General features: G+C 36.7%; 1 protein-coding gene across 33 annotated transcripts in view; it reads right to left on the reverse strand.

The window, feature by feature from the left end:
- Nucleotides 1–25,459, reverse strand: part of NRXN1 (neurexin 1) — a 726,520-nt gene that overhangs the window by 352,221 nt on the left and 348,840 nt on the right. For 17 of the 33 annotated variants that reach the window (XM_071580693.1, XM_071580684.1, XM_071580756.1 and 14 more), the window contains 2 exons: nt 8,380–8,553; nt 2,402–2,521 (listed from right to left, as the gene is read on the reverse strand). In XM_071580693.1, coding sequence (XP_071436794.1) covers nt 2,402–2,521; nt 8,380–8,553 — 294 coding nt within the window. Of the gene's footprint in view, nt 1–2,401; nt 2,522–3,472; nt 3,500–8,379; nt 8,554–25,459 lie in introns of all 33 variants that reach the window. The other 16 variants (XM_071580616.1, XM_071580598.1, XM_071580535.1 and 13 more) reach the window with 1 other exon arrangement.

The raw sequence follows: 25,459 nt of genomic DNA on the forward strand, positions 1-25,459 counted from the left end.
TAGGCCTAAATAAACACATAACACACACTTTCTAAATGTGTTTTCATAGAGCTTCCACCAGCTTGAGCTGGGATGGGTCTGGTGGAGCTGGCTATATCCACCATGGGGCAGTCCTGTCCTCTTGTCACCGAGGCCACACTCCAGCACCTCTTTGCTAGCACCTCAGCACGGCCAGTCAATACAGGTGGAGTGTAAGTCTCCCTAAAACAAGTAATTTTAACTGTTTCTCTTATCACCACTGACACTTCTTTTTAAGTGGTCAATTTTTGAATTTGAGAACTAAAAATCTCTAGATTTTCATGTCCTGAATACTTCATTTTACATAAAACAGGATATTTACATGTAAAATAAACCAAGGTCGGGCTGGTGTAGCAATACTGAGTTAGATTACAACTTCTGTCAATCAACGTTACTCCACGCACAATCTGCAATGGAAACATGCTCACACATGAACGTGCCTACATCCTTCCTGAAGGGGATGCATTTTCAGCAACCAGCAGGTGCGGTTTAAGACCTGTCGCTGAGATAATCTTTCTTCACAGGAAGGGAATTTGTCTTACTTCAGTGCTGCGAAGTTTAACCTGTGGTGTGCAGCCTGTGCAAGTTATCGAAAACCGTAGTAACATTTCACTATTTCTCTTCGCATTATGCTCTTTCTAAACACAGCAGAGGGCAATCTTGGAGCATCTAGATGACACTGAGTTTACAGCATCTTTTTTTCCTTCTTTCTGGCATATATACCACTATGAAAAATCTCTCTTGTTACATTTCATTTGCAGATTTTTTACTATATGAACTAATCTAAGTAGTCAAGATAAAGCAGAAACCAAATGTAGACTCTGCATTCTATTACAAAGCATCCAGATCTGGGATAAATTTATCATTCATGTTTGTGATAAAAAGAATATTTAAAAATATTTATCTCAGAAAAAAAGTATTTTTAGCAGCCATTTAGTAAAGGTACTCTGTTATCATCATCAAAATTTGTACAGAGTGAAATATCTCAATTGTGTGCAATGTAGTCCATAATGTTACCATAAAGATGAGCCTTCACATTTTAGTAAATATCTTTCTTACGTAAGTTCATCGGTTCACAAAATTTATGCATCACTTGTCACTTGAAGAAATAATCACAGAATACTCCAGGTCCAGACATCAATTACTACTAAAACATTTATAAACCAAGTTTTTCCTTTGTTAGATGCTATATGTATAACTTCTTATTCATAGCTATCAGTTACTTTTGAAAGAAATCAAAGATCACAGAAAACCAGAAATAATAACTTAAAAGCAAAATAGTAACAATTTTCTCCTGTAGCAGATAGAGGCCTGAAACCTTTAAAAATGAATGTTTAGTAATATGACTAATCATGCATATTGCTGGGAATTACAAACTCATATACATTAAGTAAATCCAACCTTTGCTCAAATTATTGAGAGTTTGTTGATACCACATTTCATTTGTACCATGAGAGCAACAACAGAGAAACAGACTGAAGTGAGTACTTTTCATTCTTTCCATAGTTTTGGAACTATGGAACTTTCATGAGAAAAAATAATTAGGTTTTACATATAATTAATTTTCTAGCCTTGTGAGAAATACAATTTAGGGCAAAAGACTTAAGAAAATAGCCTCTTCATATGGATATAAAAATTTATATTTGGATATCATAAATATGATGAATTAAAAACTAAACTCAGTCTCTTGCTTTTAACATTTACCATGGAACATAATTGCTCTTCTATTACTATTCCACCATCACTTCCGCATAATTATTACAGATTAATAAAGCTAGTTTGGAATAAAACTAGATTATGAAACTGGTGAATCAGGACCTTTATTTTTGACACATTTAAGCTTTTACTGAAAGACCAGATGGTTGCTATAAGTTATGTAGTTTTATTCAGATGAAATCCAAAAGAACTAAAATACTCAGTATGTTTTTATCATTGGCATGTTTAGTTTGTCACCTAAAGAATTCTATAAAGGGAGATAATGAGCCTTGTCAACTGCTTCATTTATAGCCCTCATGATAGTGCCACAAGATTATGATATAACTTAAGGTAACAAAATGTAAAACACTTTTTCAATCAGGAAAAGAATTCCATTTGTAATATTTATGCAGGAAAGGGCCCATAACAAATAGGTAACCATCAGTATATTAGACTTGGTATCAAATGCAGTAGAACCAAATTCTGCCAGTGTTCGATACTGCACATTGTCCAAAATTTGTATTGCATATTTTAGCTTTATTCTTATCACAAGCCTTACAGATTTTCAGAGGGTTTACTGGTTCATTTAAATACCTAATATTGAAATAATATAATGCTTCTGGCACTTGCTTAAAATGTTGCCTTTAAGCTCTCAAGCATTAAGAGGAGCATTTTTTTGTGTACTTACGGTCATTGCATAATGGTCCACTAAAGGAGGTCATGCTACAGTCGCAACTAAATCCATCCCACTGCTGTAAGCACACACCCTGGTTTGCACACGAATCCTCTTGGCATGTTGTGCTGGGGCCTAATGAGAACATACAAAAAAGGACTTGCACTTTGTCTTCCAAAGAAAAGTATTTCTTACTGGATCACATTAACTAGTTGCCAGTATCTCAAATTACATGAGTAAAGAGTTACCAAGTCAAACACACATAAACTTGCTGATTTTGTAGCAGCATGTAACATTAAAAGGGTGGATTTGCTTTCGTTGTAAGACTGCTATGTCAAACATATAAGAATACACAAATGGAAGCAGAGTTATTCCAGGTACATTGGGAATGTTAACTTTGTTGTGAGTTATTTGTTATTCTCATGTCAGATCATTAACTGGCTGAATGTTTTCTTAAAACTTCATTATTTCTTCCTGTAAATACATATCAAACAGCAAAGCCAGTTGTCACACAAAAAAACCTCTAGGAATGAAAGATTTGATAATAAAATAAAAAACAGAACAAATTAAAAAAAATAATAAAATGAAGCTACACTATTGCAATTGTTTTAATCCCACAAATTATTTTAAATGATTTAGGTCTGAAATTATGGGAAGTTTGGGATTCTTTGGCAGGAATATTAACAAGAACTGATTCACATGCTTCAGGGATCCCATGCAGGTTCCTTTTTAAAAGGGAAACGCAGAAAATCAGACTACTAATGAACTGGCATGCCAAAAGGTGAAAAACAAAGCTACTCTATTTCTAGAGAATCATAACTAGACTACTGAAATATAAGGAAATTTCAAAAGGGAATGATCAAAGCACTAAAGCAATCACTATACAAACATATTCAAGACTGAAAGCCTTTATGCAAACTATGCTGGAAATGAAGGTTCATGTAGCCCATTGTTTTAGAGGTGTGAAAGACAAAATCTGAAACAAAATAACACGCTTTAGTTCTGAAATGTACAGAGCATTTATTGCAGAAATCCAACTGTGCATTGGGGGTTTCAGTCTTGTTTAGTACACACAGGGCTATCTACCTTGCAAATCAGCTTTCATCAATGCAACTTTGTCAGCAAAATAAAAAAAGCAGAATATAGTAAATGTTAGTAAGCAATATTGAAATGGCAGCAAACACAGAAAAAAACATTCAGAGTAAAGTGCATGCTGCTGTTAAAGAGAGAAAGAAATGCCATATAATGCAAATAAATTAATGTTAATAGCCATAAATCTTCAGGCAAGCCAAAATAAGAAAGCAGTAATTTGCCAGTATTTTACTAGAAATATAATGGTTCAGTGAGCTGATGACATGTAATGAAGGGAAATTAAAAGTGGTTTGGTTTTTATAATTCCTAGGATAGATATGAATGCATTAACAGAGTAAATGCATGTCTGAGTCCTGACTATCCATTTGTCATGTTCATATACACTGAATTCAAGAATAATTAGCATCATCATCCACTGTGGTCTGTCTTTTTTCTCGTCCCTTTCTTTGTGACAGGTGAATGAAGACTGAAATATAGATGGTGAACCACAGTTTACTATGAGCTTACACACACATTTCACATTAAGTCTTAACATTACAAAGGAAAATTTGGCTCTGGGATTATAAAATTATTTTGGAGGAGACATAAATATCCATTTGAAACTCACACTGCCAGTTATTCATGACAGAGCAAAACTAGTCTAAAGATTATATAAATATATGAAAAAAAATCACACTTTAGAGAGAAATCCACATAACCTTTTACATTAGAGCTTCTTCAAATATCTCAGTGTTGGACTTTTTTTTGATTTATCAGTATTTTAGAAAAATCCATATGAATATGATTTAAGTCAGTTCAATGGCCACTTCCTTTAACTGAGGCACTGCTGAAGCATATGTCTGACCTAGAGCCTGAACAGCCAGCAGAGTGACAGACAATGCTGTTTTGGCAAAACTATTGACTGTTCTATTTTCTCCTGGTATAATAATAATAGTGATAGGAACTAGCTTACTGCAGTAGGCAGACATTACATAGTGATTTCCCTTTCTTTGGAGTTTTGAGCCCCGGAGTTTAAACATTTGGGCATTACATCACCCTTTCTTGAGCTGGGGATTATAATGACAGAATCCCATAGCTGACAAGACACATTTTTTTCTCACCAGATTCTGCTACTCAGAAACTTTACAAAGCTGAAGTGAAAATATCTGTAGGTGTTTAAATGTTATATATTCATGGATTTATTTACACTTTAGTTATGCAATGTTGAATTTCCTCATCTTTTGCAAAAGTAGAGCAAAAGTCACAAGGACTTAAAAGTACGTAAACTGCAGGACCTTGTAGGCACATGAAGAAGTGTATGCCAAAACACACAAGTTTAGAAAAATTACAAATACAGTCTTGGTACAAAACAAGGTATTTTTCTTTTTATTGAATTGATTCTTAGCAGTTTTTGTTTATCTGTATTAGCCATTATTCAAAAATTGCCATCAAGACTAGCTTACATGCAAGTATTTCCATTAATAAAAGTCAGAGTTGGGTTTTTTCTAAGGACAGAGGAGGACTGTTTAATGTTATTAAATAATATAATATTTACCATAACAGGCCTATATTTTCCTATATATATATTGCAGAACCAAACTATTTAGTAAAAGTACTGTCATATGTTCTTCTCTAGCACTCATCTTTTTATTCATATTTGATTTAAAAATTTTAATTTAGTCTTCACTGCAGACTTTTTAATTGGCTGGATTTGGTCTTTCATTTACATTTGTCCTATGTGAGGGCTTAATGTAATGCATAACATAAAAAGCATTTTAGCATAGCATGTACATTGTTTTGCAATATATATTGCAAAGAAATTCCTTATCACAAAAAATTTTCATGTATGTTGATCATCATCATCGTTATGGCTAGCCTTCATGAATGAAGATTTTGGGAAGGGCTCTACCCACATGAGTGTGTCCTTCAAGCCTGCACAGTGAATTTATTTTTTTATTTTTAAGGTGAGGCACAATGTGCATAGAACTAACCCCCACCCTTTGCTCCTAAGTTTCATCTGCCATGGCCGAGCGAGCTTCTACGGTGACAGTGAAGTCCTGAGCACTAGAGCCTACAGGCCCTGGTATTCCCAGGAGGTCTCCCACCCAAGCACTAATCGGGGTTGCCCCTGCTCGGCTTCCAAGATCTGATGGGATTGGGTGTCAGGGTGGCATGGCTATAGTTATGTTGATACTGTGAAACTTTCATATAGCTTATATAGTACATGAATTATATTATATATGCACATGCATGCATACAGTAAAAACTAAATTTGTATCAGACTGCAATTTCTGTAATTTCTGTAATTCTGCTTTTTTAAAGAAAGTACAGTGGATTTGACTAGAGCAAAACAGTGTTGACACAATCTGGCTCTGGGGTTTGCTATTAACAATTTGAAGAGCTATTTAGCATATTTATGTTTCTAGCTGTTAGTTTCTATCTGTTCTAGTCATTGAAAATTTGTCAACAAGGTGAATTCAGACAAGTTAAAATTATGTCCAATATTCAATGATAGAGAACAGAGATGTCTGGCTGTGGTTGAAGCTTAAAAATGCAAACCTTGCAATTTGCCACACCAAATCCATGGGAGAATTTGCAAAAGTTGTATGCATTTATGACATTAAAGTTATTGAGAAATAAAAATATTTATAGTACAAAATCTAACAGATAAAATTAATTAGCAGTGCATTTTGGCTTCATAGTTTGACTGAAGAGAGAAAAAGAGGTTTCACTTCTTTTTTTTTGTTTGTTTATTTGTTTTTGGTTTTGTTTTTTTTTAAATATGTTCCAGAAAGTAGAGGAATTCAATCCCATAAATCTGAAAAACATCAAATTCAAGTGCCTCACTTCTCAGGCCAGATTTTCCAGCAGCCTGATGTCTTAACAAAGGACATATAACAGCTGTCTTTTGGATTGATAGAGGTGGTGAATAATACTTTTGAAATTACTTCTGCTGCTGTGTCCTGAGCTCTTTGGACTTGACATCTCAGGGGACTTTCAGAGCTTGCACAACCCACTGTAGTGTGAGATTGATGCAAAACACCCATCTCTGTAAAGATGAAGACAGTACTGGCTGTACACAGCAGCAAAGGTATTAGCAGATTGGGGCAAACAAGAGTTTTCTAGGAGGGAGCTAAACTTGCAAGAGACTTACACCATTTTTTAGGTGGCAGAACACTTTTTTGTACATCTGATTCATGGTCTGCAAACTTCAGACTGACAGATGGGTCAGACACAAGGACTTGAAGTAAACAAATGAAAAGGAAGAATTAACTTGCAAGGTTAAGCAGAAAGGTTGGAAGGGAATATTTCATTCCATGCTGTTCTAGATCTCCTTCTGCAGGCAGAAGACTTTTGATGAGGCAGTTCTCTGGGAGCCAGGTAGCACATCTGGTTAGACCAGTTCATTGTGTCAGACGATTTTGGTCTTGGAAATAACTGACTCTCCACCAAAAAGGACAGTAGTTGTACAGCCTTTATTAAATTGTTGGTAGCTTTATTAAATTTACTGACAGATGAGTTGTGCCACTAGTTTAAAAGGTGAACTCACACACTAGGCCTGTGGCTATATTTCTTTGAAGTATTTGAATTTCATTTAGGAAATTACATAATTTCAAAAGAAGCTATGAGATGCATAATGGAATTAGGGCATACATTGCCTCTCTGAAGGGATGGGGCAGGCATGGAATTTGTTAACACCCATCAGAAAGCAGAATCTAATTTTCTAAATTTCGTGGCAAACTACTTTATACATGTTTTTGCACTCCTGATAGTATGATATGCAAAATTCACATCTTATTTTCTCTGTAGCTTTAGTGTCTATTTCTATGTGCTAACAATAGAACTTATACTGCTAACTAAAGGTAGCAGGTAAAGAACAAAAAAGTTCCACCTTTACAAAAGTGCTATAGGCACAACAAAAGAGGAGACAGAATTTATCCACCAGAAAACTTTATCTCGAGAAGCTTGAGGAAATCCCCTGAGCTTTGTTTGGATTTGTTACAATGTCAGTTTTTAAACTTAACAAACTTTATATCAAAATCATCAAGATTCCAACTTGAAATTATTTTTACAATGTCATTTACATTTTTTTTCTATCAAGAGAAGAATAGCACTTGAGAGAAGAGAGAACACATAATATTGAACATGGACACAAAATCCCGAGTTATGAGAATAAAGTAGATATGTAGGGACAGAAAATGTATTCAAATTATTCCATAAATCATAGTAAAAATAATGTGGGATCAGAAGACAGCTGGAAAAATAGCTAGAGATTGACACTTCTGAATTAAAAATACACCTCTTCTAATTCTGTCTACCTAAACTCCATGATATTCCAGATGAGTCAATAAAGACATTAAAATGTGAGATAAAACATATTTGTCTCTTACTGATTTCACATAGAAAAGCTCATGACAATATCAATTTCAAGGTGAGCAAAAATAGAGAATATAGAAGATTGGTCTTAAATGGTTTCATAAATTAGCCTTGAATTAATCAACTCAAAATGTTTGCTTTAAAAATGGAATTAGTTAGCTAATGCCTCAGCATTAGCTTATGCCTAAGTGTTATGAAGATATAAAGAACTTCACTGAAGCTAATTGGTATTGTTTCTATCATTAATTAAAATACATCACAAGTAAACAAAATACATGCAAAATATCTTGTCACTAGAGAAATACAGAAAGTATATTAAACATTAGGAAGTTAACTCATGTTCTCAGATCAATCTCTGTGCTGCAGGGCAGGCACACACTTATCTCCATAATACTAAAGAAAGGGTCCCTTTTATAAGAAAGGGTCAAGCAAGATCCATTAGAAGCAGGTAGAATATAGTCTCCTGATGTATACATATCAACAAAACATTCCAGGATTAGCATAATACTTTCACTATGATATAAAAAAATCAGCATATTTAATACCTTCACATCCTCTTTCTATTTGCCCATTGCAGAAGAGAGCATCTGAGATTAGATCAGGTAGCCGTCCATTCAAGTCAACTGATGCAAGACAGCCTTGGAATCCCTCCTTTGCATGTACCAGTTTTGGCAAGGACTTAAACATTTCTTTGGCCACTCCTCCAATATACAAATCACCTGTTAAGGAGAAATAAATATTAGATGCAGAAAATAACCTGTAGAATCTTTGACCTACATGAACTTTGGGCCCTTTTGTGCTGAGTGACAGGTATATAGAAAAAAAATCTTCAAAATATATTAAGAAAACAAACACAGATCACATGAATGATACATATCATATATATGATATGACTTTGCAGGGCTATATTTTTTCAAATGCAGATGTAGACTTCCAATTTGTATGACTAATTAATTAGAAGTACCTGGCAATATTATTTATGTGCCAGTTCATGTGTTCAGGAAACATGCATCTCTTTCACAGAAGAGATTTAATTCACAGAATCTCCATCTATAAACATATCTAGCACTGATGCATATTGTTCACATAATCAGGGAACCTGACCACAGATCATATGAACGATGGATCCAGCACACTGAGAGGAAAAGTAATAAGTGAAGTGCCAGGATTAAAGCGAAGTCCATGTATCCAGAATCATCCATTAAGAAGTACACCAAAAAATAAAAGATTTAGGGACATATGAAAGGAGAAACATATGGATACCATTTTTAAGCAACAGAATTACTAACTATCCCCACCCAAACTCATACCCTATATTACTCATGTGGGAACAAGGGGACTCAGGTGCCTTTAAAATAGCAATATACACACTGAACAAACAGAATTTTATTGCCAAAAGTAATTCTGGTGACACACACCAATTATGAACAGCCCACTCTGATGAACTTCAGGAAATTCACTTAGGACTGAAAACTAGTACTTTTTTCCCATACAGCAATTCTTAGCTCTAAGACATAACTATAACTTTTCTCTGAAACACTGTGCAGAGGATGCTTTTTCATTTAAAAACAGTTCAGGGTCTGCCTTTCCTTCCTGTGTTGGGTGTGTCTGGCAGAGAGAACAATGACTTTCAAACCAATATAACTTAGTTCCCTCAAGTGTGCCTTAAGTGTCAGACTGTAGGTTTAACTAAGTGCTTTCCATACCTGTTGTTGAAGACATGCTGCAGGAAAGAACCTGACTACTGCTTGGCCAGAGAAGGGAGGAATGGACAGCAGAAACACAGTCCTATCTAATAGACTTCTGTCCTTGTCCTGGAAAGCAAGATGTGCTTGATTCCTTCAGTCACAGACAGAAAGGAATGAAACTATGGTTTCCTATATCTTTCATGAGTTTAGTGTCCTGCTTTGTTATCCCCATACTCAGAAAAGCAGTAATCTTTGACAGCTTGGTGGGAGTGTTCTGAGGATGCCTACAGGCAAGACCTTTCAGGCACACAGATTCTGAGAAGCATTGAAACTGTGTGCATGAAGTTGCTCATGGCAGCATCTCACTCTAAAGCATCACCCAGTGACAAATTTCTTTATCTATGCATTAAATCCTCACTGATGACATGATTTTTGCTAGCATAAATTTTCAGTAGACTATCTGAATATATATTTTAAATTACATTGTGTTTTCCAGTACATCCACCAGTCTGGATGATTTTGGAGTCTAGGCCACAGGATGGACCAAAAGGTGTTTCTGCGTCACCTCAAATGCAAAACTGTTAATTTCCTAAGTGTCTCCTGAACTTTGTAGGCAGATATTATAGTGACAGAACTCAGAATGTACTAGCTATCACTGGTACCCCATGCGGCTAATTTCATCTTCCTCTTAGAGGTATAAACCACAGTCAACCCTTTTACTGGTTCTCCTGGCACACTTGCCTGTTTGAAAGGAAGTGCAATTTAGTGCTGTTTGTAATGGTTTACAGTTTGCCTACAAGGAAATAGACTGGAACAAATAAATGTCTATTAGACTGTTGAAATTTTTTTGTCAGTACATACCAGCCCTAAAACTCAATTGCATGAATTAGTGAAATAGAGATAAAGAGCTTAGGAACATGCATATTAATAAATTTATAAGCCAGCCAACCAAAATTCTTAGTAAACTTTATAGCATCATGTACTAAGCAACCTCAAGCTTTATTCATTCTATATAGATAATTCAGAGAATAGGATACTGCTTTCCTCTAAAACTTTTAGGTACAGTATAAATCTCAGAAGCATGAGATTAGACATAACAGATTAAAATATGGTGATTCATCTGTTCCAACAAATGGGATCTCATTCATTTACAGCAGAAAGATTTCTGCATTTTTCAATCTGCTGAACTGAAAACAAAGTTAAAACTATTGCCTCATGAGGTTCTTCCTCTTTTTCTCATGTGGAACATCTAGAAAGCAAAACCCTTCCAAATTTCCTCAAATTCTCTGCATTTGGTCATTGTCAGCTCAGAATAGAGAGATAATTCATCTCCTCTGATTCCAATAGACTTAAAAGAAGGAAACTTCAGAGAACAGCACTAATAAAATCACTTCTATGCTAAAAAATTAAACTTGATCTGCTGCATATGACAATGCGCAGCCTCTTTTTAAACATATACTGTCCAAGCAACCATTTTTATTCAGTGACTAGTTAAATCTTTAAAACTGCAACCTTTCAGGTTGATCTCCTGCTAATTCCTAATATCCACCTCTCAAGCATATTGAAATTGCTGCATATAGTCATATAGCAACTGTCAGTTATGACAAATGGCTAATAGAAGTCCAGGTCAGTGTGCCAGCTTATAAACTGGAACTCAGAACACATGCTCCTCAACATATACACTGGAGTATTTTCAACAAGGTATCATATGCAGTGAAGTACAATAGAGTAAGTCAAGTATAAGTAAGCTGTGTTTCTACAGTTACTTACAGTTCCTTGAGTGTTGATAATTAGACTGATCATTATATACTGGTAAAGATACAATTCTTACAAAGATGTGTTTTGGGTAATACTTTAACTTTGTTGATGTTCGAATTAATTTGATTTCTGCTTTTGCACAAGCTAATCTATTACACCAATACATATCATATGTATTGATCAGCCATACTATTAGACTTCACCTTTAATAAAGCATAAAAAAGTGTTTTTATGACTATGGGCTAAACTTCTCCCAGATTTAATATAAAATGTTTAATATCATTATGTATCTTGAGTATGCTGCTGATGGCATTAAAACATGCCTTCTCGAAGTGATAAAATTATATGAAGGGATATGCTATGAAATTTATACTCTGATTTTAATTTTTATTTTATAGTTAATTAAATTTTTTCACTTGGTTATTTTTCTTTTCTGCCATCACAAAATTTTTGCCTAGCTGCTTTTATTTCAGTTATTCACATGCCATTTTCATGTTCATCTCAATGAAGTAGTTTCCTATAAAACTCAATCCATTAGAAATTCGGACAAGACAGGATTGTGGAAATTATCATTAATTAAAATTGTCTGCAACAGCAGACATTCAGAAAAGATTGTCCCTACTCCTACTGAAAGAGATCAGAAGAATCAACATAGTACAATACAAATGCCCATGTTTTCACTTTTTCTCTTCCTATGTAAGTATAGCTTTACTAGTGGAAATCTTATATGCTCCAAAACAAATCTTTTGTTGTGTATCTGCCTACTTACTATTATGAATTAGATGTAGGTTATTTCATTAAGTAAGGTATCACAATTCATCAGATAAATAGTATGAGATTATGAGACTATGTAAACAAGCTGCAATCTAAATGCAATACTGATGCCATAATTCCACTGCTGAAAATGTGTGACAATAGTTTCTGGCACTAAAGGGTAGCTTATGTCTTTCATGCACATTCTGATGTTCAATTTGGTTTTTAAATGTACTCCTAAAAATATCTTTTTTCATAACAAAGCTTTTTTTTAATTTAAAAAGAAAAATAACCAATGTATATAAAATATATCAACTGTCATACACAAAGTAGCAGGTAGTAAAGAAATGGGTGAGGCAATAGAGTGCTCCAAGATTTCCTTCTGATCTCTGGAGAAGCTTCAAATAAACCAATTTATTTGAGAGTAGATATCACAACTCTTTTCTTAATTACATTAGGAGTGGGCAGAGTTATCCCCTTTTTATTAGAAGTGGAGGATTGTTTCCTCCCTACATTCTTTTGAGGCCAAACAAATAAGTGTGTTACAGGCATGTTCTCATTGACATGTTTGTTGCAGGCCAGAGGAATCAACTGGAAGTATGCACTTTCAGAGCTACGGTCTATTCATCATGGCAATAATGGTACAGGTCAATTATGCCATAAGCACCTAGATGAAATTACTGGGTTCGATTTATATCTTTTACAGGTACTGCAGATCTTCAATTATTCCAGCAGGACCTTTTCTATTTACACCATTTTATCTCTTTTCTAACTTAGAGATGATTTGTGCTTTAAGGAACAAGTAAATTTGACACAGAAACAAATTGCTAGCTAATAAGTGAACCAAGCTCACAATGTATTCATTATTGGAATCACACTTATGCAAAAGCACACAGAACACCACACAACAGTGAGTCACACATAACTGTTGGTAAAACAAATGCCAAATCCTCCTGTAATAGCTCATCTTTTTTTATCCTAACCCTCTGCATTTCTTCAGAAAAAGAACTTTGCAAATGCTAAACCAAAGAAATTTAAAATAAAAACTGAAGATGCTGTATGCTGTTCTATTTATTTTTTTTCTGAAAAACTAGCAGAAGTATTTTATTATTTGGTACTAGTGACATTGCTGAGAGGTCACTTTACAGAATTTCCTCCTTTCCTGATTCATGTCCATATCTGAGAACTCTTACACAATACATGCTGGTGGGCAAAAAACATTAACTCATTTAAACAGCCACTATTGTCTTCAAGCCTTAGTAGAGGGAATTATTATCCATGTGTTTGCAATAGTAGCAACAACACGGGAATGCTGCTCAGGTGTGACAGGCGCACCAGCACACAGGAGTGTGGTACAGGAGGTAGGGGCCTGAGCCAAAGCAGCACCAAAAACTCCTCTAGGAAGCCAACAAAGGAGAAAGGTGGTTCAGTGAGCATCAATGCATATGAGCTTGCAGCACTAACTGTGAGATTAACACATGGATAGCAGGTGGTTTTTCCAAGACTCATTTATCCAGGAACAAGTGAAGTTGTGGGTACAGGGAGTCTCATAAGTACCTTTCCCAATATATGTAATTTGACTACAAGCCAACCACTTTATTGTATAGATACAAAACAACACAAATGAGACTTCTTTGAGCTCTCCCTGCCTGACAGAATGACAGTTTCGTCTCTCTGAGCTGGAGCATCTCTCAAGGTTGCTCCTCGAGGCACAGAGACCTTTCTGTGAATGACATGAATGAGTCCAAATTGTGTTATCTCTAAACTGCAATTTGACGGCTCACCTACTGTTGCCTTGTGGACACCTCTTAAGGTTCTTTACCTGCGACTGAGAGACCATTCCTTACCCAAGGCAATTCCTTACCCAAGACTGTCTATTCCCAACAGATCCTTTCTAAGTTGCTGTTTAGTTGTATGCTAAATTAATACTAACAAAATCCACGTAGTTCATTCCTTTAGATATAAACCATTGTACAAGTCTGAGACCTAGATTGGACCTAGCTGCACCTAATCTCCATCAGGAATTTAGAAAGCAAGGGGGTCCACTCAACCTTGTGACTCAATGGGAAGGCCTCCCTTTACCCTTTTGCATCTTTAATCTTTGTGTAAATCATTCTAAATTGATTCTAACTTGATTTTCCTTTGTATGTTTCATTCACGTAATAACTAATACAGTGAACATTGCTATCAAACCTTGTTAAGTTGCATTTTCATAAATTTATATTTAAAATATCTTTGCTAAGACTTTTGATGGTGATTCTTTGAGCAATCCTAAACCACTCATTTGTGCCAAACCAGCATAGTCCACAGGAACCTAAATCAGGATTTGTGGCATCAGGGAAAAAATAAAACAGTGGAAGGAGTTGTGGCTTGGCTTTTTCTTAACCCATAAAGACAACATCCGAGGAATGCGTTCAGATGGCTGAACAAAGGCACTTGATGATCTCAGAGGTCTTTTCCAATCAAGTTGATTCTATGATTCTGTGCTCTTCAAATCATTAATTCTTTCCAGAAGCAGATATTTTCTCCCTTCATCTCTTTCTGTACTGCTGGTTTTAACTGTACGTTCAACTATTCCTTTATTTATTTTTTTTTTCATTTTAGAAGAAGTTGTTTTGTCTTGTTTCTAGTGTCACACTGTACTAAATCACTACTATGGTTAGGAATGAGAGTGCCTCTGCCATGTATTAGAGTGGTGTAACTATCCAAGAAAGAAATGGATATCCCTGGCATACCATGATGTATTCTGAAAACACAACAGGCAACTCCACAATTCCTTTATATGACAAATGAAAATACAAAGGAACATCTGGCTGTGGCAAAGCCAAGGTGTCATGTACACTTTTCTCTAAACATACTATTTCAAAATGGTCAAGCATATAACAGCTTCTTCCCTCAGGTAGGCAAAGAGGAATGAGGACTGCAAAGACTGAGAAATACCATAGGGAAAGTCCAATCTTGGAAGAAAAAGAGTGCCCACTTTATTCAAGCCTTTCCTAAAACACATGATCTGATGCTACAAGACCAATAGAAAGCGCTTTATAGTATCTTAATGGTTGCACAACAAAGTACAAGGAACTTATCATAAGACAACCTACACAATTCCAACTAATGGTATTTTTGTGTCAATTGAATTGTGAAAATATGTTACTCTCACACAAGCTGAATACGCACTGATTTAAACACATCAGACAACATCCTGATCTTGAATGAAGGGATATTGCCTCAAATAAAAATGTCAGGTGGGCATTCAGATGCCTTTAATGTTCACTGAAATATAGGAGCCTACTCGTCCTTGATGACCTTCTCACCTCTCCAATGTAGAAAAGCACATACCTTTTGCACAATTAGTAGGTATAAAAGGCAGAAGAGAGTGGTAACTTTTCTTTCAGATAGAGTGTTTCAATACACTTTAGAAAAGGAATTGGGCCTGAACAGCGGAAGAGTGGTCATTCTAGAGTCTCTCTCCACTTTCATCAATCATGACTAAACATTTACTTTTTGTTCCAAATCAAAAAAGTACTTGATCTTGTCCTAGTTCAACAGCCAGGACCAGTTTATCACTGTTTGGGTGTGACCAAAGCTGTGTATTCTAAAGTCTCTATGTAATTTCTCATGAACTGTTAACAATGGCCCATTTGCAGAAGCTGCCCAAAGCACAACTGACCCTCAGGATATAAGATGGGTGTTAAAGAAGCCTGTGAGATAGGAGCTGTGATAATTCACCTCCAGGGAGTCGTTAGCACCTCCACACCCAGCCTCATGTGTCATATCTACTAATGGGCAATCAACAATTCCAAAATTACCCCATGACTCACAGAGTTAAATCAGCCATTGTGTGACTCCCTGCCCTGGGGGAGGTACTGGGTGTTCCTACCTGAACCTATATAATCTTGGGGTTTTGAGACTTCTGGAACCCCTCGCTGGATCCAGAGGAGGACCAGAACCTCAACAGGACTGCAACCACCACTCTCGACCAGACTGCGACCACCACGGTTGACTAGCTGCTACCATCATCTGCACTAACAGGTTTTTTCCTTTCCTTTTACTTTGGACTCAGAGGAACCACGTGGGGGGGTGCCACATTCTGTTTGTGCCTGAGGGTGCTGGGTTACACTTCTGAGTTTTGTGGGTTAAAAACAATTACTCTTTGTGTCATGGCATTTATTGTAATAGTTTTAATAAATTGTAACTCTGACTTATAATCTGTTTCGTGTTGTGTTCATTTCTCCTGCTGGTTTACATTTAAACCAGCAGAGACCCTTAAAAAATAATAAGGCAATATAATTCCTCTTTTTATTTCAATAAATCAAGAAGTCCTCTCTGATCACCGACAATTAATAAACTGACGGACAGTTGATAAAGACTTAAATGATGCATCTACCTAGCTTCTGCAGCACATACATTTCAGCATATGACTTTTCAAATCCCCCTTTACAGTAGAGAATATGCACTTTGTTGTGCATTCACAGGCTTGTTTGGTAGAGCATGATGGTATTTTGTCTACCACTTGCAAGGGCACTTGAGGGAAGACATGAAAATGTAAACTTAGTGTTTTATGTCCACTTACTTCAGAGCCTATTCTGTACCTTCAGTATTGATTTGTGGTTGATGTCTTGGTTTTGATGTGATTTTTTATAAAAGAAAAATAGGCTTTTCAAATATTTTCCTGTTTGAGTGATGAATTCTTTCACTTTTAGACCCTTTCTCACTCAAAAAGGAAAGGGTAGCTAGTTTACTTGTTCAGGCTTTGCTGGGTTATTGGTCTTTTCAAATACTTCAGGCAAGAGGCCATTTTATGCTGTGACAGGTGGTGGCTTTCATCTTTCACATTCCCTGAACTGATAACCAAAGCAAGGAAAAAAGTTTACAGGCAAATAATAATAATAATAATAATAAAAAAGAATTTATAGGTTAGCAAGTCACTCTTTTGGGAAAGAATATAGAAACTGATCTTTTCACCCCAATCCTACACTTCTTTCAGTATCTTGCTTGAATACACCATTAAAGGTATTTTGGAAATAAGAGACATCACCAGAACCAAAATGCTGACATGATGGGTTTTCTTTAGGCATCCTTATTGACACACAGTACATATTGTAGTTATTTATCAAGAGACTTGACCTTTGAAGATGCTTCTTCCCTTGGCTGATACTGTTCTTTTTACAATTTCTCTGTAACTCTGCAGTGTAGTCCACACTGACAGAAAAAAAGGCAGTGAGAATTAAGGGTACTGCAGGGAATTTAGTTGCTGGGTGTACCAGGAAGAACAGCTTACAGTTTTCTTTTGCCACTAATTTCAACATCAGTCCACACTGAAGATATAGCTGCTACTCTACCTTTCTCCAAGTCTCCTGATTCCATCATGCTACTCATAACCCTGCTACTCTCACAATTGCATTGAAGGTTTTTTATACTTTCATGAATGTTCTTCTGTCTAGAAACTTTTTCTCATGCTATTGTTATGCTGCTCCCTGTTTACAACTCAGATCCACTGAATGTGCTCTCCACTTCTGTATGCACCTCTTGGGTGCTCAGTTTTCATTCTTATTACAGGTTTTGACTCTCTTCAGTACTGCTCAATGGTTATCCAAATATGCCTATGTTTCATAAGCAAATAAAGCTGTGTCATAGGAATTATGTGTGTGTGAGAAACAGTAAGAACACAGCAATGTCCTTAGCAGCTAAGTTTTGAATAGACAAAAGTAAATACTCAAAAGGTAAGTGCTCACATCTGAACATTCCCCTAGATTTTTCCAGGTTAAAATACACTAATTCCCCAACAATCCTCAAACAACATGTATTCTCAAAAAAAGAAACAGTTACATAAAAACATTAAACATTTTTGTGAGAATAAAAATCCTGTGATTCCCACCCACCTTATTTCTCTTTTCATGTTTTTACCCTCAATAAAAACTAGATGGAAAGCACTGACACTGAAAAAGATTAAACAGAGGTAAAACCAAAGCAGTCTGCTTGTGCAATGGACTGTGAGGAAAGTTGGTGATGCATGTTAAATGGTAAATAATAAAATCTAATTGCCATATAAATGTGCATGGCAATCCATCTCCCACATAATCAATGCTAGGCCAATTATTCTGTATGAGTGGGATGGTTGTGGTGGAGTGGTGAGGCATTCAAGCACATCAAACGTCCTTCATTTCTTTCCTGTTCTGACCACTTTTATGTATTGTATACACCTGAAAAATAGACAAAATCAAATGAAACTGGCAATTGCACGGAATAATTATCTCAGATTTCCCTTCCACCTGATGTAATTTTTTCACTCTCTGCTTTAATAACCAACACATGCTCTTAGCAGAGCCTGTTTACAAAACAGTGAGGAATTCCTCAACAGCCACACTAGACCTCAGAGATCAGTGTGTACAAAACTCTTCCTTTAGCTAGTACTTCAGGTACAATTTTCCACAAGAAGTTACTAAAGAGTTGAGATGTTTAATGTTCTCATTTTAAATGTAGGTTTGCAGAAGGTAATTTTTATACAACTCTGCTCTTGAGGAAGGCAATCACCTCCAGACTCAGGGTATTCCATGAAGCCGGACTTTTGCAAAAAGGACTGCCCAGTTAGAACACCAAGGTTGAAGGGGGTGGTGCTCTCATACCCATGGCAACACATTTTGGAAACAAGCTTATGATGTGCTTCTTGGCAGCAGGGGGGTAGTGCGAGTATGAGGTGGAATGTATTTATGCTTAATATCCAGATTGTTAGGTAAGTTTTTAGAGCATACATGTTTCCTGCATTATGCTTAGCATAACTTTTACTAGGTATTCCAGAAAGGCTTGAATGAAATTCCACAATTATCGACAGTAATATCTTGCATGCCAAAAGCTGCAGGAATGTAGGCAAATCTACCCATTAATATGTCTAAGAAGCACTCAGAAAACCTGGGGAGAAGAAGCTGAAAGCAAAAACCTTTCTCACCATGGAGTGATCTGAAAGACTACTACATTGTTACTGACTTTGCAGAACTCAGCACTGGAGTATTGTTATTTAATCTAGAACTACCAGAGTAGATTTTCAGGGTTTTTCCCCATCTCATAATTTTGGCAATTTGTATACAATTTGGGAATTTGGATACAACTTCTGAGGGCTCAGCACTGCCAAAATTATTTCTACAGCTTGGGAGAAAGCATTGCTCTTTAGAAACAGCATCTGACAAGTTGCAAAGAAAGGAGGATAAAGGAATTCCCATTAGACCAGGTTGTCCAGCCACCTATTTTTATCTGCTCCAAGAACTTTGCTACACAGGAAGTCTCAAAGAAGAATTCTTAGTTTTCAGTCTCTTGTTTTCCTCTGTACAGAGACTGCTTTCCTACACTATCAGGAAGACAACAGCTGCATTTCCCATTCTCTATTCCAACAGGTTATGTTGGGAAGATCTATTTGCTGTTGACAGTATTTGGAATTCTGCATTTGGAACAGAACATTATTTCTGCATGAAGAGTTCACAGCCCACCGGCAAGGTCATTATAATTATCTCAAGCATGATTATTTGAGAAATTTAAGCATTGATACTTTTTCATTTGTACAAATTTGTGGGTTTAGGTGAAATACTTTTCCATGCTTCTTAAAGCTTTGTTTCTCTAGTAATAGAAATATGAAGAATCACTGCCATTGATGGAGACCTTGCAATATAGAGAAAAACATACACTGAAACAACAATAGTAATTTGCTCAACAGCAAGAAATATTGCATGAAATTGAAACTATTTCAATTTCCATTGCTGAAACAGGAAACCTTCTTTATGATCAAGACTAATTTAGCTCAGCATGAATAACCTCCTTTGACAGGCAAATGAAATATCAATAGATTAAGGGAGTATTATGAATCATCAATGAATATGCCAGGCTAGTAGATCTACTGATAATTTAGTTAGTTGCATTAAAAGTTTACAATGCTGAATTAATTGTCAAGCAAATATTTTTGTACATGGAAGAATTATAACTCAGTGCATTTGTAAAACCATTGAGGTGATATAAAAAATGAACATGACTGCTTTTTAAAAAAATCTTTCAGACTAGTCTGTTTTCATTATTGGAGAAAACAGCAAAGGAAATAGCAAACATATATAGCAGCAGCAGCTCTGTCTCACAAGGGGAATAGAAGAAGCCAGGGGCCAGTGAAGAGCTAGAGAAATAAAAGAGATAACAAGAGATCTGGACAGGTTTTCTTAATCCAAGGAGGTTGATTCTCATGTATGCTCTAATATGAATAGCATTTTTTGAGGATGCAGTGATATAACAGCACAGGAATAACATAACTTACAATGGACTCTAAAACTGACATCTGGGAAGGCCATGTGCAAGATGATGACAGTGAGACATGCTGGAAATATGAATGTCAGTTCAAAAAAGCAAGTCTAAAGAACATATGAAATGATGCACAGACAGCAAAAGTTAACCCAAAAATGTTGAGTTGTGCCAGGTTTTTTTTTCATAATGGTGATTTCCCTTTAAAAAGAAAATAGCCCAATATCAAAACTAGGATGACTACAAATCATCCTGGAGAATACAGGATATCCTGTATCCTATTTTAAAATAGGATAGAATACAAATGTACTGAAACTACCAATTTATATAAACATTTTTTACTTATTGTTAAATGTAAAATATTAGCAGTCTTCCTTATTTTCTCATTTTGTAAGAGTGCAGTATCTCAACTTCTCTTTTCAATGTATAAACAATTAAAATGCTAAAGTATTTTAATTTTCTAATGGATATTTCCAGAGAATTCTGATTGGATTTTTGTAGGTTTTTGTGTTTACCCTCTGAAAAAAAAGTGTATGAAGACTTTGGGGATTAAAATAATTCCTATATATGTAAGAGAGAAGCAAAAGGAAGATCAAACCCTAGTAGGTTAGTGGATACAAAATATGCTTGAGGATGTCCTCCTCCTTGAAAGTAGATCAAGCAGCTTCAAATACTTATAATTTCTGACAGAACTACAGTTTCCCACGTGTCCCAGTTCAGCAGGTGGGACCAGTTTATCACTGTGTGGGGGTGATCAAAGCTATGTATCTACCCCCTCTATTCATTTCCCAAGGACAATGGACCATTTGCAGCATCCCAGGGCACATCTGACCCCTCAGGGTGTGAAAGACATCTGTGAGATAAGAGCTGTGATAACTCCCCTCTAGGGAGTCGTTAGCACCTTCACATACAGCCTGAGGGGGCGTGTCTGCTAATGGGCCATCAACGATTCCAAAATGCCCCATGACTCACAGAGTTAATCACTCTTTGTGTGACTCCCTGCCCTGGGGGAGGGACTGGGTGCTCTCACCTGGACCTGGGGGTACATATCTTGGGGTAAGAAGGCCTCAGGGAACAATCTCGTCAGATCAAGAGGAGGACCAACACCTCAACAGGAGGAGACCACCACTTTCAACCAGCCTGCAACCATTACTCTCCACCAGACTGAAATTGTCAGCTGTACCACCAGGTTTTCCACTTTGGACTTTTACTTTGGATTTGGGGGAACCACATAGGTTTCAGCCCCGGGACTAACAAACCCCTCTGTGCTTGTGCCCCAGGGTGCTGGGTTATACTTCTGGGTTTTTGTGGCTTAAAACCAACTTTTCTCTTTGTGCAATTGCATTTATTGTAATATTGTTATTAAATTGTAACTCTGACTTATAATCTCTTTTGTGTTGCGTTCATTTCTCCTGTTGGTTTACCTTTAAACCAGCACACCGTGCCACAGGAAAAAAAATGTGGAGAGAGAAAAGACATTATAGATATTGCAAAACCTACAGTCTGAGCATGTGAGACAACTTTTCTTTGGCAACAGTGAAGAACAAGGCTCATATAATCATAGAATGGTTTGAGTTGGAAGGGACCTTAAGGATCTTCTAGTTCCAACCCCCCTACCATTGACAGGGGTACCTTTCACTGGACCAGGTAGCTGAGATCTCCATTTAGCCTGGCCTTGAACAGTTCCAGGTAATGGGGGATCCACAACTTCTCTGGGCAACCCGTTTAAGTGCCTCACTATCCTGACAGCAAATAATTTCTTCCCAATATTTAAAATAAACCTACTCTTTACTAGTTTGAATCCATTTCCCTTTTTGCTGACATTACATGTCACTGTGAAAAGGCCCCCTCCTTCTTTCTTGTGGGCTCCCTTCAGGTACTGGAAGGCTACAGTTAGGTTACCCTAAAGTCTTCATTTTTCCAGTGTAAACAATCCTAATTGTCTCAGCCTTTCCTTGTTGGAGCAGTGCTCTATCCCTCCAATCATCTTGGTGGCCCTCCTCTGTAGTTGCTCCAACAGGCTGATGTCCCTCCTGTGCTGGAGGACCCAGACCTGGCCATAGCACTCCAGGTGGAGTCTCACCAGAGGGGACTACAGCAGCAGAATCACCTCCCTCAACCTGCTGTCTGCACTGCTTTGGATGTAGCCCAAGTCAAAACTGGCTTTCTGGGCTGGAAGTGGACACTGTTGGATCATGTTCAGTCTTTCATCCACCAGTAGCCACAAGTCTTCCTTGGTCAGGGCTGCTCTGTATCTGTTCTTCCTCAGCCTGGATTGATAGCAGGGGTTGCCCTGCCCTGGGTGCAGCACCTTGAACTTGGTCTTGTTAAGCCTCATGAGATTCCCATGGTCCCACTTCTTGAGCTTGTCCAGATCCCTCTGGATGGCATCCTGTCCTTCAAGTGTATCAACAGCACCATTCAGCTTGGTGTCATTTGCAAATATGCTGAGGGTGCACTTGATCCCTTCATCTCTGTCATTAATGAAGACACATTAAATAACACTGGTCCAAACATGAACTCTTGAGGGACACCACATCACTGAAGTGCACTGGTACTGTGAGCCAGACTGCTACCCTCTGGATGCGATTGTCCTACCACTTTCTTATCCATTTAACAGTTCACATCCTTCTCCAATTTTGACAGAAGAATGCTGGAGAGGGTCTATGTCAAAGGCTTTACAAATTTCCAGATAAATGACATCTATAATCTTTTCTTTGTCCACTGATGTAATCACTCCATCACTCCATCATAGAAGTCGAATTCCACTTTCACTTGTAATTTTGTGTCCCTTTGAGGCTACTAAACCCCCCAGACCATAAGAGCACAGCATTAAGTACAGCAAGCAGAAATTCACTCCACCTATTTTGGTCTGTGAAGGCTTTGAATTGCAGTCACACTAACCATCTGAGCTATACTGAAAGCAGGACAAGAAATCTGCTCATGAAATATATGAAAGGAAATCTGCTGTGTAACTGAGTGTTGGCAGGCTTGAGCTGCATTGCCTTTGCTGTTAAGACTCATTTGTCTTTATGGGTTATCTGCTAGAACTGCACCCAAGTACACCTTGCTAATTTTCTCTGCTAGGAAAATGAACACAGTTCTTGGGATCCAAAGACAGAATTACTTTTACTCATTTGTTTGTCTCCAACTTGTAATTTACCCATCTAATTACAGCAATAATTAAGCTGGAGAATTTAATATAAGTGTTTGCACAGGTACCTGCTGAAATTGTACCAGAGGTTATGCAGTGAAACAACATTTATAATAACAAACTGACAATGTTATATAGCCCAATGCTACAGCCAAAAGGAAACATATACTTTTATGGCAGCTGTCTGCTTTCTGAGAGAACTTTAATGCTGTGCAGGCTCTACAAAACAATCTGTGTCTTATCGCCACACTGAATTCATTGTGCATTTGCAAAAAACTCCATATATGGACTTTATCTTTCCAAGATTAACTTGGATTTCACCATCAGAAATCTGGTAACTCTACAATTACTCAGAAAGGCTGCAAATTCTATATTATCTGTACACATTTATATTTTACCTAATTTTAATTCTGATTAAGCAGAATTATTGATACCAGCAGCGGGAAGTGTAATTTTGAATTTTCTAAAATAATATAGGACAATGAATTAATTGTTACTACTTCTATCAGGAAAGTGTATGGAGTGCTTATAGCATAACAGAAACATGTCATTGTAAGAAACACTGACATAAAATAAAGAAGAAACCATAGGAGAGCATTCCAACTGAACACAAAGGAAGAAAAAATAGAAACTAACGGCATTTTTTCTCCTTTGTAGCCTGTTGGCTAAACTGTATCAGCTTGAACATCCTCCACCACCTCCCCTGAAAAAATCCAGCCAAAAGTCTCATGATATATACTGTGCCATTTTTAAGGGAAGCTAACTGAACAAAATACAGTAGGATACATTAAAAAAAACAAACCAAAAAACCAAACAACAAACAAAAAAATCAAACCCCAACCCCCCCCCACCAAAAAACACACCCCATCCTACCCCCCCCCGCCCCCCCCAAATAACTGTCAGGAGAAGACAAAGGCTGAGGACCTGAGCATACTACACCCACTTCAGAAGGATGCTTGCTATATATTCCTGCATTGAGTATGTCAGGCTTTTTATTCTTTTACTATACACCATCCCTGGGTGGTGGATTACAGAAATTCAGCAACTAATACAATTCCTCTTCCTCGTTTCAAATCTCAGTATGCTTTTTCATGCTTCTCATTTCTTATTTCCAAAGGAATTCAAGGTTAGAAAATGCAACCACTATGGATACAGTTTTACTTCAAAAGTGTAAAGCAAAAGCAGAATTTTCAAAGTACAGAAAACAAAGGAATGTTGGATTTTGTAGGTTGTCCTTGCTGATGAGCTTTCCCCGGGACTGCACTGAGCAGCACATTCAGTGAGATCACAGCGCTCTCTAGTGCTTCTAGTAAGGACATGGCGCCAACTTCATTTTTCTTAAGTAAGGCAATGTACAAAAACACCACAATTGGTTTGAAAATTATGTAGAATAAAATGACTGTGTTAACTGAATTGTCAGCTCGTAACAGAATTAGTTTTCCTCCCCATGTCTAATTTATCTGCTAGGAAAAAACCCAAACATATTAAATACATAAACATATGCAAATAGAACTTGCCATCATAAAAAATGAGGAAGAATAAGGTGGACACTTTCACTAAGTATCAAAAATACCACTGAAATATTACACTGCCTCAGTAAACATTGACTATATATAACAGAATGCAAAGATGAGAAATAACATGATGCAAATTTAAAATAAATTTTAGGAATGGTGTGTGAGCCACCCAAAAAGGCTTTATCAGAAATGCTACGTTTATAAATTAAAGAATCTCGTATTGAGGATTATGACATATCAAGATACTGTTTTCACAGTCTCTCTTATAATCTTAATAAGCACTTTCAAGTGAGGCAAACATGTAAAATAACACAAAATCTAGAATAATTACCAAGGTCAGCTCATTCATTATCTGTGACTCAGAGGTAGTTAAAAGAAAATCCAGCAAGGAATAAGCTCTTGATAGAATATTAATTTCTTCTTTGAACATCCTGTCTTTTGAAATACTGTATTTCTTTGACTGCTATGAAATTTTGGTTTTCCT

This window comes from Pithys albifrons, chromosome 2 (assembly GCF_047495875.1).
Source record: "Pithys albifrons albifrons isolate INPA30051 chromosome 2, PitAlb_v1, whole genome shotgun sequence".
NCBI classification, from domain to species: Eukaryota; Metazoa; Chordata; class Aves; order Passeriformes; family Thamnophilidae; genus Pithys; species Pithys albifrons.